The sequence below is a fragment of the Pyxicephalus adspersus genome, chromosome 9 (genome assembly GCF_032062135.1).
Source record: "Pyxicephalus adspersus chromosome 9, UCB_Pads_2.0, whole genome shotgun sequence".
NCBI classification, from domain to species: Eukaryota; Metazoa; Chordata; class Amphibia; order Anura; family Pyxicephalidae; genus Pyxicephalus; species Pyxicephalus adspersus.
In genome coordinates this window covers 13,406,224-13,425,313 of record NC_092866.1, presented here as the reverse complement: position 1 = coordinate 13,425,313, position 19,090 = coordinate 13,406,224, and the positions used below count along the sequence as shown (strand labels likewise).

At 38.3% G+C, this 19,090-nt stretch overlaps 2 protein-coding genes across 6 annotated transcripts in view; one reads left to right on the top strand and one right to left on the bottom strand.

Moving 5' to 3' along the window:
- Positions 1 to 1,378: 1,378 nt before the first annotated feature.
- On the bottom strand, positions 1,379 to 11,012 carry CTU2 (cytosolic thiouridylase subunit 2; the record flags this gene model as incomplete). The annotated part of the gene is given in 14 exon segments (XM_072422671.1): positions 1,379 to 1,635; positions 2,590 to 2,648; positions 3,282 to 3,348; positions 3,774 to 3,921; positions 4,586 to 4,686; positions 4,791 to 4,882; positions 5,691 to 5,822; positions 6,616 to 6,751; positions 7,038 to 7,336; positions 7,851 to 7,960; positions 8,293 to 8,353; positions 8,569 to 8,628; positions 9,715 to 9,793; positions 10,938 to 11,012. Coding segments are annotated over 14 exon segments (1,480 nt in total), but the record flags the coding sequence as incomplete, so codon positions are not given.
- Positions 11,013 to 13,637: 2,625 nt separating this feature from the next.
- Positions 13,638 to 19,090, top strand: part of RNF166 (ring finger protein 166) — a 33,314-nt gene continuing 27,861 nt past the window's right edge. For 4 of the 5 annotated variants that reach the window (XR_011922261.1, XR_011922259.1, XR_011922260.1 and 1 more), the window contains exon 1: positions 13,639 to 13,870. Coding sequence is in view for 2 of the 5 variants with exons in the window: in XM_072422668.1 (XP_072278769.1) it covers positions 13,704 to 13,870 (167 nt within the window). In the remaining 3 variants the exon portion in view is untranslated. Of the gene's footprint in view, positions 13,871 to 19,090 lie in introns of all 5 variants that reach the window. The other variant, XM_072422669.1, reaches the window with a different exon arrangement.

The following is a 19,090-nucleotide window of genomic DNA, read 5'->3' as shown; positions in this document are numbered from 1 at the left end:
TGAGCAATTTATAGAGGAATAATAAAGCTGCATCTGGGTAAATATATATTGTGTAATCCGAGCAATAAAAAAAGGAAAATACCTCTTAGGGTTATTTCACAACAATGCGTTAAATTAGATTTGCGCACATGTGCAATAATGCTACCGAAAAAGTGTCCCCCCTCTGCGCATGTGTGGAATTGTGGAATTTTACACATGTGCAGTAGACATCTATGTCAGAAATTAGAAAGGCAGACAATATTGCTGTTTTCTCAGTTTAGATTTCTTTCTGACTGTGCTGTATCGGTTGATGGGGACAGCTATAAAACAAGGACTGTGTGGAGGGGGGCTAATGAGTAGGGTTTATATAGAGAGGGATAATAAGCGGGGTGTATATAAGAGAGAGGGATAATGAGCGGGGTGTATATAAGAGAGAGGGATAATAGGCGGGGTGTATATAGGGGAGAGGGATAATAAGATCACCCACAACTTCAGCTGTGTTTAGCAAAAGATTTCTTCTGTAAGCCATGCAAACGGCCCCCAAGCCTTCATTCTGCACACAGCGAGCAGGGAAGCCCTGTTCGTATGTAGGAGGCATCCGTATGTTGGATGTCCTTAACCTGGGGACTACCTGCATTGTGATTTCAGTTAATATAGTCTTCAAAACTCTGGTGAGTGCATACATTTTAATTGTTTGAGTCCTAGCAGGGCTTGGTTTTACTGAGCCAATGCTTTCTAATATATCAGTGGAAAGAATAATTGCAATCTATTCATCTGCAATATAAATGGCTTAGCAGTGTTGGTTGGTATGCAACCAAGATTATTCATACATACATACATCACACAAAAAACTTCTAATATGCCATTTAAATATGGATAGAATTATATTGTAGTACATTGATTTGGTTTATCGGTCAACTAAATGCACCCTGTACTCTTATTTTGGGTTACATTTATAAAACAGAGAATCTGATATTTCCTCAAACATTCCCTTGTGGGAATTTTCCAGTCTCATGTGTTTCAATGGCAGGACTTTATTGCCACCAATGAATGTTAAAGCACCAACAAGCATCAATGCCTGATCTCGGGCATGCGCAGTAGGAGCAGCCCAAAGCCTACTGGGATACGTGACATAGGTATCTCAGGAGGCTCTGCGCTCCCAATAAATTTTTACAGCCACGGCAGTAAACAGAATGGGAGGGCTTTATAGAAAGTAAAAATTTCGGTGATAGGTCTGCTTTAACCAGGGAAACATAGCAGTAAAAAAAAATCTCAGAGCTTCCAACCCTTCTTTACTGTATACAATCCACATCAATGTATAAACTGAAGATGTACACTGTGTCCTATTGTGATCGGTTTCGAAAATACAACACACACACACACACACACACACTAAATAGCAGGTTTTTACAAGTAACTTTATTTTGTTTAGGTATTTCAGGTAGAGATATAATAAAATGTATAAATAAATATGCAATTAAAAAGAACAGAATTTAAAAATTAAAAGATTTTAACTGCAGATAAAACAACAAGAATGTCTATACCCTTCTGGATCTCCCTTGCTTCACATAAAATAGTAAGAAACAAAAACTACATCAGATGTCTTCAGAATGGTCATCCAACAGAAACTCTTCTATCTCTTTCCTCATTTCCATTCTGGACAGAAGCAAATTCCAAGAAAACAACAAAGTGAGAAAAGTTAGTGTTGCCATCATTAAAATTAAAATTCTCTATTAATCCATGTTTTCATGGCAGCATTTCTGGAGTTATGTTATCTAAAGCCAGGGTGCCTGATTAGCATGGAGGGGGTTGGTGTTAAGTCAATAGAAATTGCAGGTACTAATTGAAAACAGACACTATCTGGTAAACTTGCACAATAATTAATGTCAATAATTAATCAAAGCACAACATGCAAATCAATATTACACAATAAAGTACTAGCCACAACAATCTCCAAATTTACATCTATGGCCACCATATTATTTTCCTATATTATTGACAGGTCAATGTCACCTGCAACAGTTGTAGCAAATATGCAAAATAAACAAACCTGCATGGTTAGCTTGCCTGAATATAGGTTATTGTTATCCAGTATTTATATAAGGCCGACATATTACGCAGCACTGTACAAAGTCCATAGTCATGTCACTAGCTGTCCCTCAAAGGAGCTCACAATCTAATGTCCCTACCATAGTCAAATGTCTTTTAGTACAGTCTAATGTCAATTTTTGGGGGGAAGCCAATTAACCTAACCGCATGTTTTTGGAATGTGGGAGGAAACTGGAGTACCCTGGGGAAACCCATGCAGACACAGGGAGAACCTGCAAACTCCATGCAGATAGTGTCCTGGACGAGATTCGAACCTGGGACCTAGTGCTGCAAAAGCCAGAGTGCTAACCTCTGAGCCACCGGTTAATACCAAAAATGTATGCACAGGCATCCTCAGAGGAGCCTTTCCTGCTACAGTTGGTGCAGCAATTGTATGGTTTGCAATCAAATCTGAACCCCTTATAAAAAAATCTTTTGTCTACAGCCATCTTTAGTGTGCCGCAGCCCAAAATCTAATACTAATGCAACTTTACAAACATAACTAATTTCATGGTCCTGTACCTGCGAGTTCTGTGTTCAGCCTCCTTTAGGATGTAACTAGGCAACTTATCCATAGAATTCTAATGTAGGGAAAAAAAATATAAAGATGAATCATAACTTGTAAGCCCCTGACATATTCCAATTAAACTTTATTACATACTTTGACATATAAGGCCTGATTTTTAAAAGCTCTCCAAGGCTGGAGAGGATACACTTTGATCAGTGAACCTGGTTTAATACAATTATTATTATTATTATTATTATTATTATTATTAATATTAATAAACAGGATTTATATAACGCCAACAGATTATGCAGCGCTGTACATTAAATAGGATTTGCAAATGACAGATGAATACAGACAATGACACAGGAGGAGGAGAGGACCCTGCCCCGAAGAGCTTAAAAACTAGGAGATGGGGGAAGTATGACACAATAGGATGAGTAGTGGATGATCCAGCACACCTGGAACAGATCTGGTCCAGGATTCAAAACATTTGCTAGCAAATAGCAAATTACTTAAGAAATCCATTCCCGGTTTGCTGGATCACCCAGCTTCACTGGTGAAAGTATATCTTCTCCAGTCAACTTTAATAAATCAGACCCATAGTGCCCATATTGTCAATATGAGACAAAAAGACAGCTGGAGAAGGAGAGCTACAGACTTTGGTATTTGGATTTTTATGAAGTAAATTGTAAAAATGTAAAATTACCAAATCTTTAATGGTCACTCTACAGCTGTAGCAGAGCAGATGCACAATGTCTTGGGTCCCAGTAACACTGAGAAGAAAATAAAAACTTGTGAATAAACACACTAAAAACAACAAGCAGCATCTGAGTAAAATAAGGAACAAAGGCACACCATGTACAGAATTAGATAATATCAATCTATAAAAAGACATGTGAGGAACAAATATTGTGCAGACTTAAATACAAACTGGCACACTAGCAAGGTAATAGCCACTGAGCTCATATAAAAGTAATACTGCTCATAACCCCCCCCCCCCCCCCCCAACATGCCAATTTTTTAATATTCTTTCTGATTTTGGTTTGGTATTTGGGCATACATCATACAAAATTATATTTGTCTAGGAGAAGGGTCAGATGTGCTGGAGGTGTCTCCAGCCTGACTACACTACAATTGTGCTGAGGACAATATTACTGGTGGTGAAGAATTTGTCAAGTTCACTAAAGGTGCCAGTTACCTGTTTGTACAGGATGCAGATTCCTTACAGCATTGACCTCCATTGCAGCACTGCTTCTCAGAATCCTTTGCAGAAGGAACATTTTTCAATGATTTCTTCTCTGACAGCTGCTGAGACTTTTGTGTCGCAAAAAAGGCAGAGGCAGGACCTGTAAAAAAAAAAAAAAATAATAGGTAAACATATTGGGTTTCACTTACTACCATCCTACTCCCCCCCCTAAGTATTACTAATAATATATTGTATGTTATGACAGAATATATTGGTGATAAACAGAATTATGTACAGACTGTTGTAAATGATGAAGATATTAGAGCAGGGGGGATTTTTTTATTAAAAAGTACACCTTACAAAATTGACAGGATAATAGACGGGTGACTTCTAGGTAAGAGTAAACTACACAAAAAACATGCCTATAAAGTACAGCTTTTCTGAGAATAGAAGCACACGAAAATAGGTGGGGTTGAAGACCTTACGTTCTTTTTGTAAGTAGAGCCTAATGTGAGCTGTCAAAAATGAAATCGGTTATTACAAAATCACAGATGTCATTTATGACTTACAAAAACCACTAGCTGGCACTGCAGCAATTGGATTATACCTGAGTTATGATAGTAAATAGTACTGGAGCATGTTTAGAGAAAGTCTTAGTACCTACACACACACAATAGATAGGAAAATAAAATATTCTTATTTGGACATTCCTGGGTGAAAAACTAAATAAATATTTATTAAATAACGGTAAAGCAACAAACAAAAACAAAACCTGTAAGGGGTTTACACCAAAATCAACATCATTAAATTCTATCCAATCTCACCAGTGTGCGTGTCCAATGTGCACATACAAAGCAGACACTTGTCCTGTTGGTTCTTTGGTTGGGTTGTGTCTGTCCTCGAGACATGAAGCTTCTCACTGGTTCTATGGCAGCAAAAAAAAAAAAAAAAAACAGGGCACAGTCTGAATATTTTGGAGACGCTGTACGTATGGGCTTTTATTATTTTTAACTTGTAGTCCTCTCTCACCTGTACACTGTACTGACTGTGGAAGGGAAGTCTGCTTGTAGTTTAGTTATGAAGGATTCAGACAGATGCTGGATGCTGCTATTTCCAGAAGCCTGGGGTAAACATAAAACGTAGGAATTAACAGCTGTCAGTTGAGAAAACTACAGGATTCTATCCACTTCCCACAGGGAAACCATGCAATGGCATTTTGTTTTACAATGGGAATTGTAGTCTAACTTTCGCCAGATCCTCCCAGGGAAAGCCGTAGAACAGTCCTGCAAATCCCTAAAGAGAAAAATCTGCACCACTTCCCAGATCCTCTTGCAGAAAGCCTTGCTACACCTTTGCAGATCTTCCCAGGTAAAGCCATGCTTTCAGAGAAGAACCTTCTGTTTTACACTGGGAAAGATGTGCTAAAGATTTCCAGATCCTCCCAAGGAAAGCAATGCTATAGCTTCCCAAATCCTCCCAAGGAAAGATGTGCTACAGCTACCCAATTCCTCCAGGGAAAAGTGGTGCTATGCGTTGCCAGATCCTTCCAGAAAATGCACAGATCTTCCAGGACAAAACCAAAGCACCGCCCTCCGAATCCTTTAATCTAAATATGTGAAACACCTTCACAGGTTCTCTAGCAGAATGTTTTTCTACATCTTCGCAGCACTTACAAGGTAAAGCCATGCTTTGAGAGGAGAACCTTCTGTTTTAGGTTCCAAGTACCTCCTGGGAAAAGTCATGCTACTGTACGCCACACCAGATACTCCCTGGGGAAAGCCATTCTAGATGCTTTGGGGGAAATCCTTGCTAAATCACCCCAGAAACTTCCAGGGAAACCAGGGAAATCATTTTTTGGCATACTCTCAGACACATTATATACATTGCCCAGGGTCTCCTAAGCTTTAAAATGTGATAACATGTCTGTACCTTAGTGTCCAATGCTGGGATGAAGACAGATGGCACATTAAAAAGTCTGTTATAGAAGGAAATTTCTTTTAAGGAATAATCTCTCATAGGACGCACAATCACCACATCCCCATAACGATTATCAGAAAAACCCTGTACAGAAGAGGGAAGAAAACAGGATGTTAAAAATGAATAATGTTAATATAGAATAGACACATGGTGCATACTATGCACAACAAATTCTACAAACCAGTGATCATGTGCTCAAAAGATGTGTACTCCCTCAACAATTTTGGCCAGTGACACATTCACACTATATGGCCAATAAGAAGCGAGAGAGACAGACTGCCATGTGTCCACTGCAGTTCAGGCTACTATTTGCACAACTTGCCATGGATAATATGCTACATATTATTATAAGGACACCTAACATTTTAGGTAAAAAGTTATGGAACAGTGATAACAAGATTACAAGAAAGTGCTATTGAAATGTTTTATATATAAAATGACCACAGATCAACAACCATTAGCTCATTATCTGTATTTTTTTTTTGGTGTATACATACCTCCAAACCCCCACCCACATACTCTGATTGGTTGGTTTTTCTGTTTGTTCACCCGTCGCAACGTGTCAGAAAAACATGGTCATTTCAATAAGCCTACATAGGCTGAGTAAAAAGGTTCTCATTCATTATACTGTATAGACTATATTAGACTGGCTCTCTATACAAGAAACAAAAGTAAAAGCATTACTTATACACTTATACTGTGTTATATTTGTTACATTTTACATTCTAAAGCAACTACTAGCCTTTTCTGATTTGTTTCACTTTCTTACTTTTTGAGCAAGGGGTTATATAATGTGTATACTATTTTATGATGTGTACACAGGATGACCAGCATTTGTCCTTGTAATGTTCTCTGTAGTGACATACAATACACTCACTGTATCTAGAGGCAGAAAGGCTCCACGTCCCAGGGAAATATTGCTGAGTAGACGGACAGCCAGACGCGTACAACTTTCTCCACTCATCACTTTGGAGTACCCGTGTGTACGTGCCACATGCAAAATTAAATGGTTCCTGAAAAAAATAGGAAATGCAACTTTTACATTTGAAATACCTATGTGCATTTATAAATGATATTTAAAGAATGTGTTTTTAGTTGCGGCTAACTTCTATAAAATGTTATATTCCTAATATGCTAAACCTCTAGTTTCAATACTTATGTCATAATAAACATGCAAGTTAAAAAGCTTGCATAAATGTCAGAGTTAGTAACCAGAAGGTTTCCATGCTGCATTCAAGATGAGTTAAAGAATTCATGTCTACACTTGAGTCCTGCAGCACAGTGATGAAACTTACTTACCGTAGCAAATGCAGCAGCTCTTGTTTAGCAGTCAGTGTTTTGGCAGAGTTGAACATATCTCTTAGTGCTGCGGTGTGTTCGGCAGCTGGACGGCTGAATGCTGCAGATTGGCTACATTCTACTGATGAATTGTCTGCAATGTGAATCTGCGTCAACCTGTCTGCGGCATCCGATACCCCATCCTCTGCCTGTGCTTTCTGCTGTCCCAGAAAACTGCCCACCGCCTGCTTGTAGCTCCCATCCCGCTTAGGGATCTCTGCGAGATTCATCTGAAGCATGGTTTGGGGCAGAGTGAAAAGCTGCAGAGAAAAAAAAGTAAGACAATCAAAGTACAGCTGCAAGTAAAACCAGAAGTATTGTACGTGCTTTACAGAAAACACTGCACTTGTGCTAAATACAGAAAACCTGCTCCACCCCACAGCTGAAATACAAATCCTAAGAGAAATGTTGAGCAGCTTAAATCTTTCAAGTAAAGCTGTATTGAGCTGCAGCATCTTCTCACAAAATTTGGAGTACCCATTCCTAGGGAACTCAGTGGCAGAAGGATAATATTACCTCTTGCTTGGGAAACAATTATCAATGTGTTTTACTTAAATTAATCCAGCCGTTTAAAAAATCATAAGTAAGTAGGAGAACATTAAGGAAGAATCTGGTTTCTATGGGCAACAAACACATTTCTTTGATATACAATATTCTGCTACAATTAAATCTGTTTCGTAAAAAAAAAAAAAAAACATCAAATTTACATGCTTGAGAAAGATTAGTTTGATATTAATAACAATTGTTAAATTGTGTTTTAGGATTCGAGCTTACCTGCTCCAAGGACAAAATATGAAATGGGAATGAGGTTGCTTTTAAAATGTTCTCTATTTCAGACATGGTCCGTTCCCTGTCCTCCCAGCTCTGATTACACACCGCACCTTCTATAAAGGAAGAAAGAGAGAGGACATTTGTAGTGTAGGGCTTGCAAGGGGTAAATTTATACCTAGCTGTGAAATGCAAAGTAATTCATAGATCAATTGTTTTGTTGTAGTCTGTTAGTTCATATACTCCATTAATAAGTTATGTTCAACTACTTGTGCAAAGTTTTTGTCCTTTTGTTTGGTCTTGAAACCTCAAAAATGTTACTTTCTTTCTCATTTCACTAACACAACAGCATGAAAACCAAGAGTACTCAGTGAAAAACATGGTCATGCTAAGCATAAAATCTGTACGGCTAGACATTGACAGATTTAGACATACCCAATATACTCACCATCAATGAATAGGATTCCAGGTATGAAACGCAGCTTCTTAGGAGCATCACGGCTTAATCCCTGGAAGATACCAAACAGTATACAGTGTCACAAAACAAGAGATCAGTTAAGAACACTAACTCAGTACACTAACTCTTTCTCCAAAATTACAAATCAATGTGATCACAATCATGTGATATGTGTACATAGCCTAGAACAATTTTGTTTTTTGGCTATTGTAGATATAGGCGATCTGTCAACAGAGTTATCTGGAAATATAAGCACAAAATGTTTACCTCTTGAACCTGCTGAACCATTGCATTAGATGACGGCCCACCCGAATATGCCAAGAGAACCTGAAAGCAGATAACATAAAACCTTGGGAGTGGACAGTCACAAAGTGATCAATAACCATGTTCAAGTTTTAAAGGAACATTTATTACCCCTGGTAACATTTTGACTTTACCCAGCTATGTGTGTGATATTTAAAGTAGATCTTAGATCATGATGAATAGTTGCATAATCAATTAAAATGCCTGCTTTTTACATAACCTCTGGTGCTAAGAATCCTCTCCAGATTGAAATATTGTCTGGGCCATTTGGGGTGTGTTGGAGAATGTGTTTCTAAGTCCCAGTTTTAAATACAGCATTAGACTTAGATCCTCTAGAAGCTGAGACTAAAAGAGAACCTGTTGTTATTTTGTTCACCTCGACAACAATCTTTTCATAAGATTATATGTGGATTTGTTATGATACTGGGCACCTCTATCTTAGATGTTTCAGTAGTCTCAGAGCTGTCACTCTCTAGTATTCCCCTACCCTCCTCCCCCATAAGCTATATAAAAGGATAAGGTAAGGGAAAGGGACAGGAAAAAACAGCACAGACAATATTAAGACATTCCCAAAAGTGGACAGAGCTATGGAGGAGGCTGTGCTAGGGAACAGATTCTTCCTATATTAATCAAATTTGCTAACAAGTTCTAAGGTGCATTGCAAGTCAATAAGAAAACAGTTTATGAAAAGGACAAACACTGCAACAAACACTTAAGGTACTCTATTTTTCTATGAATTGCCTCGAATTAGTTAGGTTGATGACAGGGTCTTTTTATGTATTATGGTTTACCTAGCATGACTTTACCAAGATCTGCTGGTTATAAGCATTTCGGCTTCATGAAGAAAGTGACTGCAGCTACATAAAACAACCCTTTAAACTGCACCGTATATAAATAAAGACATTTTAACATGGATTACTTTCCTAAAGGGCCCCAATTTTATTTACTGGAGTTCTGTTTTAAAATGGTTTATAGCAGACATGTACCTAATATTTACAGTTATGCTTCCAGCATTTTAGAACCGTATATAAGTGGTACTGTATTCTCCTTCACCTCTATCTAGAATGGCTGAAAAACAACAATAATCTCAAGTGTTTTCCTCTTGCTTACCTTTTCTCCTGGAAACACCACTCTGTTTTTGCCCAGCATAGCTCGGAACTTGTGCACAAAGTATTCTTTGAAGCAAGACCTATAAAAGATGTTTTGGTAGGTTACTGACAATAACAACAAACACTATTTCATTACACCTACCCCCCCATACATGTGTGTCTCCATTGTGTGCAGACTCCACCATGCTATCCTGCTGCACCAAAGAACATATAGCAGCTTATTACCAGCTCATAATCTGCAGCAGAGTAACTGCTAGCATGTACAGATGAAATCACCTCCCAATCTCCTGCATAGTGGTGGGTCCAGGGTACATCATGACTGGTATCATGTCAACATCATGTATGGTAATTAATGAATAGTTGAAGGTAGAAGAGTTGAAACCTTTGATATTGCTAATTTTCTGGTTGGCTAGGTTACCATACCAGTGTCACAATTTCCATTTTATTGTATTCTATAGAAAACTAAGTAACAGAAGGTAAAAAAAAAACTGTGCTATTTCCTCTCATTCTTGTATTGTTAAACTTAAAGTTAAAAAATTTATTCATGTATGCCAAAAAAACTTCTCTGTTTGCCTTGATTTTGAACTATTTTATTCTATAGGTAATTAACAATTGTTTAAACTAAAATAAATGCATTAGAACCTGTAGAGAGATCATTTCTGTTGCTCATATAGTGCAAAGTAGAAGACTCCAATACCTTTGCCCTCTGCAACAGCCATATTCACCTTTCCTCGCTCCTTAACACAAAGTTAAGCTGTGCGAGCTTCAAACTGACTTCCTTGAGATTTCACAGGGCCAATACCTCCGTACTTCGGGGCAGGAGTGAGTCACATGCTCATCTATACCTGGAAGTGCTGGATATATAAACTCTCCTTAGGAGTGTAAGGAGAGCAATGAAAATGGAATAAGTGTTAAAATAAAATGTTCCTGACAGAAGGTGAGAGAGATTGAAGCGACTCACTTATTTTGCCCTGTACAGGCAAGGAAAAGAGAGACAAGATTACATTAACACAACCTACATCTGTGCCTTACAAACTCTTTTTATAATATCTAAGGCTGGGTCAACATGGATGGTTGTAAAAACGCATGTAAGCCTTCCTACCATATGCATACATATGCTCAAAAACGTGCCTCAAGGAAACGACCTGGTGTAGCCCATTGGAATGCATGGGAATTTCAAACATGGGCTTTTAAATATTTAAATATTTGACAATATTCACGTACCTGCAGAAGGCATCTCCTACACGAATGATTAGGACAGCCGATGCTTCCTTGCATTTCATACATGTTTGGCCAATGCTGCAAACAATGTTTAAAAAGAAAATGAAATTTAATTTTCAATAGAATTCTCTCATGATGCCCACATAAACCCAGAATAGTTTAATTGGGTGTGTTTTCTTAAAAAACATTTTTCTATTTTTTGGCAAATGTTTTTAACCCTGCACCAGATCCATTCCAGGTTTGCTGGGTTACCGAGGTTTTAATATATCAGGCTCAAAGGTTTCAGCAGGATTCTGTAGAGATGCATTGTTTATGCTGCAGCATTCCACCATTACTCTCTACATTTGTATTTTTGGAGTTTCAGGTTGTTATAAAATGTCGAAATGATCATAGATTTCAACATTGTAAATGATATTTTATTGAAAACAAATTAAAAATCTGACTTTCCTAGCACCTATTTAGATATATAAAACAAAAAGAAAAAGTTTTATCACACTATAGGAGGACCAAGAAAACAAATACCTGTTGTTCCTGAAATGAGATCTTTTATTTTTCTTCTTCTTGTAAAAAGATGACAATGTGAAAAAAGAATATACTCATCTCCCTTAATGACTACACTGTCAAATACAGAAATGTATGGCTAAACTATGTAGCAATACTTACAAGTGCGTCACTTTCCTGATACCACCCCCCACCAGAATATTTACTTTACAAAAGAGGGTAGACAACCCTTTTATGTAAGGTAAAAATTACCTTTTTTCGGAGGGGGGGATAAAGACAGAATGGGAGTGCAGAGCCTCCTGGGATATTCACGTCACGCATCCTGGGAAGGTTCTGTTTTTTTTCTCAATGGGTTCAGCACTTTTTTTTTTCACATTTACAGTGGGCTATGTCAACTGATCATGCGCCGACACATTGCGAGACCAGGTGATGTAGGTAGAAGCTGGAAGACAAAAAAGGAACATGGCAGCGCCTGGTGCTTACTCTGTGTCTGAACGAAGGCAGAATATAGGATAGCGTGGGACCCAATCTAAGAAACCTTCAGAGGGATTGAGGGCTCTACAGAAGTAAAGGTGAGGTTTTTTTTTTTTAGTTTACTTCCACTTTAACCACCGTGGTATGAATACTAAGTATTTTTAAATGTAAAACCGGTACATTTAAAAATACTTAGTATTTTAAATTTCCCGCCTCCCAGCTGCACTGACCCACGCAGATATCCGGCCAGCATCTGCTTCTAGCCTCGTGTCCTCAACGTTCACGCAATGGCTGGCATTGCCAGGGAAAGAAGATGCCAGGCATCGCTGGAGGACACAGTGGGCACCGCTTACCAGGTAAGTTTAAAAACTCCCTGGCAATTTAACCCCCAAGTGTGGCTCAGGGTTACCGATTTTGGTACTGAAAATTAACCCCGAGCTACACTCCGAAGGAGGTGAGGACACAGCAGGAGATGAGGGAAGATTTCTCACTAGTTGTCACCATGTCTGTATTGGATTGTTTTCCCTCAATTTGTGTTCTGGTGGTAACTCAAAATTTGGAATTTCCTCACACTTCAGTTTTGGTGACAATGGTGAAAAGGGCAAATTACAATTGTTTTTCATATTAATATTACTATTAGTAATAATAATAATAATAATAATAAATGGTTTATTAAGCGCCAACATATTACACAGCGCTGTACATTAAATAGGGGTTGCAAATGACAGACAGATACAGACAGTGACACAGGAGGAAAGGACCCTGCCCTGAAGAGCTTACAATCTAGAAGGTGGGGGAAGTAACACACAATAGGAGGGAAGGTATTGAGTGATGGGAAGTAGTGAGGGTTTCAAAAGACAGAATAAGACAGGTAGGCAAGTTTGAAAAGATAGGTTTTGTGTGCTCTTTAAATGAGCAGAAAGTAGGAGCAAGCCAAATAGGATGAGAAAGACCATACCAGAGAGTAGAAAAGTCTTGGAGCCATGCGTGTGATGAGGTTATGAGTGAGGAAGTCAGTAATAGGTGATTGTTATGTATTTATATAGCTCTATTACACAGGACTTTTCATTGTTTATAATCATATCACTAAATGTCCCGCGGAGCAGCTCACAATCGAATGCTCCCACCATAGTCCTATGCACCGTTTTAGTCTGAGGCCAATTTTGCAGGAAAGCTGAACCACACCAGTATGCTTTTGGGATGTGGAAGTTTTGGTTTTAGATATACTTTATTTTTCTATAACAAAAGTAACACAAAGTATTTTAAATACTACATGCACTGGTGAATTTATCCTTTTTTGAACCATCTATTCAACCCACAACTGCCCTCAATAAATATGGCGGTAAGTCATTCTGTCAAAAGTGTCAACAGTTTTGTAAACATATTATTATTATAGCCATGAAGAAATAATGTCTTAGCAGATATGATTGACTTAAACATGCTTTTATATTTTTAGTTTGAAACACTCGCCAATTTCTAGAATACTGTTGTGAAAAAAGGTAGTTTTGCCCTTAGTTAAGATGGCGGACGCCCCACCTTCCTCCCAGAGTAGTGTTATAATAGACAATGGGTATATGTGTTAGCGCTAAGATAAATATTTGGATATAATGAGTACTCATGTTGTTTATTTGAGATAATAAAGGCTGCAATTTTCTTATTTTGAGAATTAGGAAGGCCTGGCGGGTCTCCATGGTGACGCGTGGCGCTGAGCCGGTGACGTCACCGGGCCCGGGGTGATGACGAGCAGTGTTTATGTCCCGCTGCAGCCGCTGAGGTGACGGTGCCGCGGCGGTCATGGCAATGTTCCGGAACCTGGTGGCTTCAGCCCAACACCGACAGCATCAGCAACACCAGAGCCCGGCCGTCCCGTCCTCCGCCGACAGTCTAGAGACACAGTACGGCTGCCCCATTTGCCTGGAGGTCTACTACAAGCCCGTGGCTATCGGCAGCTGCGGACACACGTGAGTGAGCGGGCTGAGGGGCCACACTGACCGGGGGGAACATAAGGGCCGAGGGTGATGTGTGAGACGGCACCCAGCACCTCAGGTTTATCTCCATGGCATTGTCTGGCCCTGGTGCCCATTGACAAAGTGCTGTCAGTGGGTTTAAATAATAAAGAGAGCTAGTCATGACTGTGATTATGGAAAAATATTAATTGCCGGTTTTATTTATTTGTTCTGGCCTCCTAAAATCTGCCACCCCATCTAAATCAAGGCTCAACAATGTATCATGTTGCAGCCAACCAGTGCTTTTGTTTCCACCTGGCCTAGGTGACAACGCTCACTCCCAGTACTGTATTTATGGAGCAGAGTTGTCACCTTAGGAATGGAAGTGTGCTAAGACTGCAGAATGCCTCCACGTTCCTGCTTTACATTGACATTGATTGAAAGAACAATGTTTCTGTGTCAGTAAATACATCTGCATTCCCCTCTCTATGCAAAGATTAACACGAATGAATGCATCCTGCAATTGCATTATTCCAGAAATTCCAGGGGTGTCAAATTTTGGCCCGGGGGCCGAATTTAGTTCCTAATGTCTTTTTTTTTTTTTTTGCCCCCAAAGGAATCCTAAATATGAACTGCATCCGGCCCGTCACTGCATTGTAATAGCGCCGCTACTACAATTCCCGCACTTTTGCTTGAAATGCAGGAAAACCACAATTCCCGCATTTCCAGCACTCTCCCTCAGCTGTACTTTTTCTTGCTACTCCAAGGCATGGACTTGAATGGTTGGATTTTCATTGAAGAATATTGTTATTATTGTTAGTCTGTGCAAAAAGGTTACCATTGAAATTTAACTCAGAAGGCTACAAATAGTATTAATAAATAAAATAATAAAAAAAAAAAATGTTATGCCTCTTTCTCTATTATAAGCTTGTTTCAGATTGAGTGTGAAGCAAAACCTCTTTGTTACCATATGAAAAGGGTTTATATCTAATAAGAAGGAAAAACTTCATCAATTTTTTCAATAATTTTTAAGGTTGGCCCGTGACTTTGTCTAAGTTTTTAATTTTGGCCTCCTGTGTATTTGAGATTGACACCCCTGCTTAAGTGTTTTTCATCAGGTCATGTGACCTGCCTAATGTTGTCTGTGGATGGCCCTTGGCTCCCACTTGTCAGGTTACCTCCCAACTGTGTATCCTCCACCCAAACCATGGAGTTTTTGAGGTCATGTGACCCCAGTTCATTAAAATGGGAAGCAAGGGAGAACAAGACGGGAATCTCCCAGGACAACAAATGGCAGCATGTGCAGGCAAATGGCAACGCTCTGTGGGCCGATCTTCCCTCTGTCACTTGTCTGCATATGTGATGGGGAAGTCTAAGCTACTGGCAGGATCACCAGTTATTCACGTTTTTTGGAATTGTTTGGAAACTTCTTATGCTGTTCAAGTTTATTCTGCATTCCAAGAACTTAAAAAGTTAAAAAGCTTCAAGGTAAAATTTGGGATGCATTGACCTAATTGGGATGCATTGAGCTAATTACAAACAATGCAAAAAAGATTATGGAGCCTAGACATTCACTAACTTCTGGAGCAAGCTGTGCTTTGATATGCAAAAAGAAACAACTGCAGAGTTTGTATTGGTCATTAAAGAGTTACAAGATGTTACGGATCAGCTCTTAATATCACCCACAACCTCTGTGTTTAGCAAAAGATTTCTTCTGCAAATCTTATGATCCCTCCCACCATTAAGCCTCCGTCCTGCTCGAACGAGCAGGGAAGCCCCATTCGCATCTAGGAGGCGTCCGTATGTCGGATGTACTTTGCTTTGCAGATCATCATCTGATCCATCCCGTCTGTGATACTCAGTTTGGTTGTCAGAATTTCTACTGACTCCACTTTTATGTTGACATGTTGTATGTGGTCACATACTGTATCTGTACGTGGTTACTTTCCATAATTAAGCGCTGTCTCGATTCTTGCTGTCTGCTGTCTTTACAGCTGTTTACTGTCTGCTCTGTCATTTCCACCAATAACTGGATTAGTAGTTCAGGCCGTGGCTAAAGCATTCATGAAGTCTTCCCTATATACTTAGAGATGTCTGTACACCCTGATTTCCTTGCTATAAAATATATTGACCAGAATGTATTTGATATTTATTTATTACCCTAACAAAGAGTTATTATTTCTGGCGATCACAAAGTATCTTTAATAAGTTAGGAGTAGGCAAGTGTCTGATCAGTGAATCGGTTGATATAGGTTACAGTATAAGAACATACGTGTGATTGCTAATGTTTCCTGTGTGTATAGAATGTTTTTGTTGTTTTTCCTGTCTCCAACTAATGTGGGTTTGGTACCATTTTCAGGTTTGATACTTTGAGTCTGATTTAATTTAGCTCTCAAGGGCTGGAGGGGATACACTTTCATCAGTGAAGCTGGGGGATCCAGCAAACCTGGAATGGATCTGGTCCAAGATTCATAACATTTGCTAGCAAACGGCAAATATTATTAAACACGATTTATATAGTGCCAACACATTACACAGCGTTGTACATTAAATATCTTTGAAGAAACCCATTCCAGGTTTTCTGGATCATCCAGCTTCACTGTTAAAAATGGATCCTCTCCAGTCTTGGAGAGCATTAGTAAATCATTTGGCTAAGTAGCATTCCCACGTGTGCTTAGAACATCCTCAGGTCATCGCTTGCATTATGCATTTCAGTAAGTGCGATGCAAAAGGTTACTTTGTGTTATATAATTACACTATAGTGAAACTTCAATCAAACTTCAAATTCTTCTACTTTGAAAATACCTCAGTCAGGCAAGTGTTTATTTCTTAAAGGGACAGACCATGTCCATCCTGTAAGAACTTTTCTCTATCTGATAGCTGCCCATCTCGGGGTTAGTTGCAAGGGAATTAAAGGAAGAAGATGGCACAGAGCAAGGAAAAGTGAGTAGTGCGGATTTAGTTCTGCTAGCAGATGCCCCAAACCAGCACAATTGGAAGGTGACCTAACCAGCAAGAATCGAGTGATCGAACTTGCCTCTAATCATGAACTTCACTTTACTGCGTTAAGCAGAGCCTGCTGATTGACATTCCACAGGTTCTGCACAGCAGTCTGCATTTTATGAGTAAACCCCAGGCCATAGCGTGAAATACCTTTGTTGTATATAGACATCAAGGAATAAAGGAGGATTTGTGTTTGGGTGAGGGGGGCAGAAAAAGGAACCTGTTGCTTCCAGCATTCATAGGCAACGAAACGAGTTCATTAAAGTTTAATTTTATATATATATATGTGTATTTTTTCACTGCTTACTGCAGGTTTTATTGTAAACATTGATTTTCACACATTTAATAAAACCAACATAAGGATTGTTTGCTTTTAAGTGGATGTCAAACTTTATACATAATTGATAACATCTAGAAAGAAATACTGAAATTTCTTGTGTAGAAATATCAGAGCCGTTTCTCCATTTTACGCAAGTGAAGTTTATGCAATTGTCTTATGATTTTGTTATATTATCTGTTCTCTGTGATCCTTGCTGTTCCTCTCCTTTATGGTGCTGCTGAGGGTATTGTTTGCATATTTAAGACAAGACAAACTTTATTACAATAGTTAATCTTATATAGCACAGTCAGCAATTGCTACTTATCTCGGCATTATTTGAGATATGCTTAGCAAGTTGGTCTTTGTTTGTGTATAATTGCTGCCTGTCTCTTGTATCAGACGGAGATATAATAAACCACATTTCCCCTTCTAGTGCTCAGATATGATTGTAATTTCCTTTATTTTAATTTCTGTTTTTGTTATGCAAGTACTGGCCCATCAAATGTATTTTCCCTGCTGTGTAAAAAAGAATCTAAATACACAATTAGCTGAAGGTCTTCAAATCTTGCGTCCAATCTTCCACTTTTTTTGTCGGTTTTAAAAAGTAAAAAAAAACCTTTTTATTTTTCAGCAAAGGAAAAGGTAGACCTGGGTATGTTTTAAATAATATAAAAAAAAAAGAAAGGCTCTTTTGGCATAAAAATTATACAAGTTTACTTATAACATATGTAAAAATAAACAAACTATTCCATTAAACAATGATTCTGCAAAGCAGAAAGCCCGTCATGTAGTTCTGCTAGATAATAGGATGTTCAAAGTTGCATAAATGTATAATGTCTCATTTTTGACACGTTTCGCCTAATTTGGCTTCCTCAGGGGAATATGGAGACCTGGCTAGCAGAGCTATAAATGTCAGAAAGTGATAGACATTATTTAATATGTAATATATAATAAAGCAAAAAATATCAATATCAGAAAAATGCAAATGTACAATGTGAATAATAAACAAAATGATATAATGTTATCGTTTATGTTAATCGAAAATGGTTTTCAAGGATCAAAAAGATCAGTATGAAGGGGTTACCGTATATTAATATAGATACACTCAATTGCATCTGGAAGTTGTAATTACTTACATTTTGGTTGCAAGAGTGGTGTCAAAATTTAGGTATAGATTCTTGGATGTAATAATTGTAGAATGTGTGAAATAATAGAATATATCTAATGAGAAAAAAAATATTAGTACTTTAAATAATTAGAGGTTTAGTCAGTTGTATGAGAATGAAAAATGCAACTTACATTCACGTATAAGCATCCAGTAGCCACCAATAGGTATGGTAGTACTGTAGTATTCAAAGAACATATTAGGCATTTTATTGCTTGCTGGAAATACTGAAGGGGGGGGGCGAAAGGGATAAGGAGTTTGTTTAAATCATAGTTTCTTAATTTGACTTTTGTCAAATTGTACGTTTTTAAAAAGTCACACTTTCATGATTGCAAAAGGAACAATCCCAATTTATATAACTGTTGTTGTGGGATCAGTCCTGGGTAATAGATTACGGTTTGCTATAAACTATGTTGATACAATGAAGATTCTAGGGGTTAAGACAAAATTTTTTTTTATAAGTACTCAAAAGCAAAAAAAAAGTTTCAGTTGTATAGTGCAGTGTGTACTCACGTTTAAATTATCTAATGGAAGAATATGAGCTAAGATTGGATGTAATTTGCCACTTGAAGGATTTGCTGTCAAGAATAGTGAAGTGTATAATAAGAACGCGTGATAATTGTATACAAAGGGGATATATTAGGAATAGACCCAGCTCTCTTTGCTTAAGAAGAGTTAATGTAATTGATCACCTGCAGCCACAAAGAAGCATTTCCTGAGTTTCCATTCCCCTTTATTTGTCATAGGG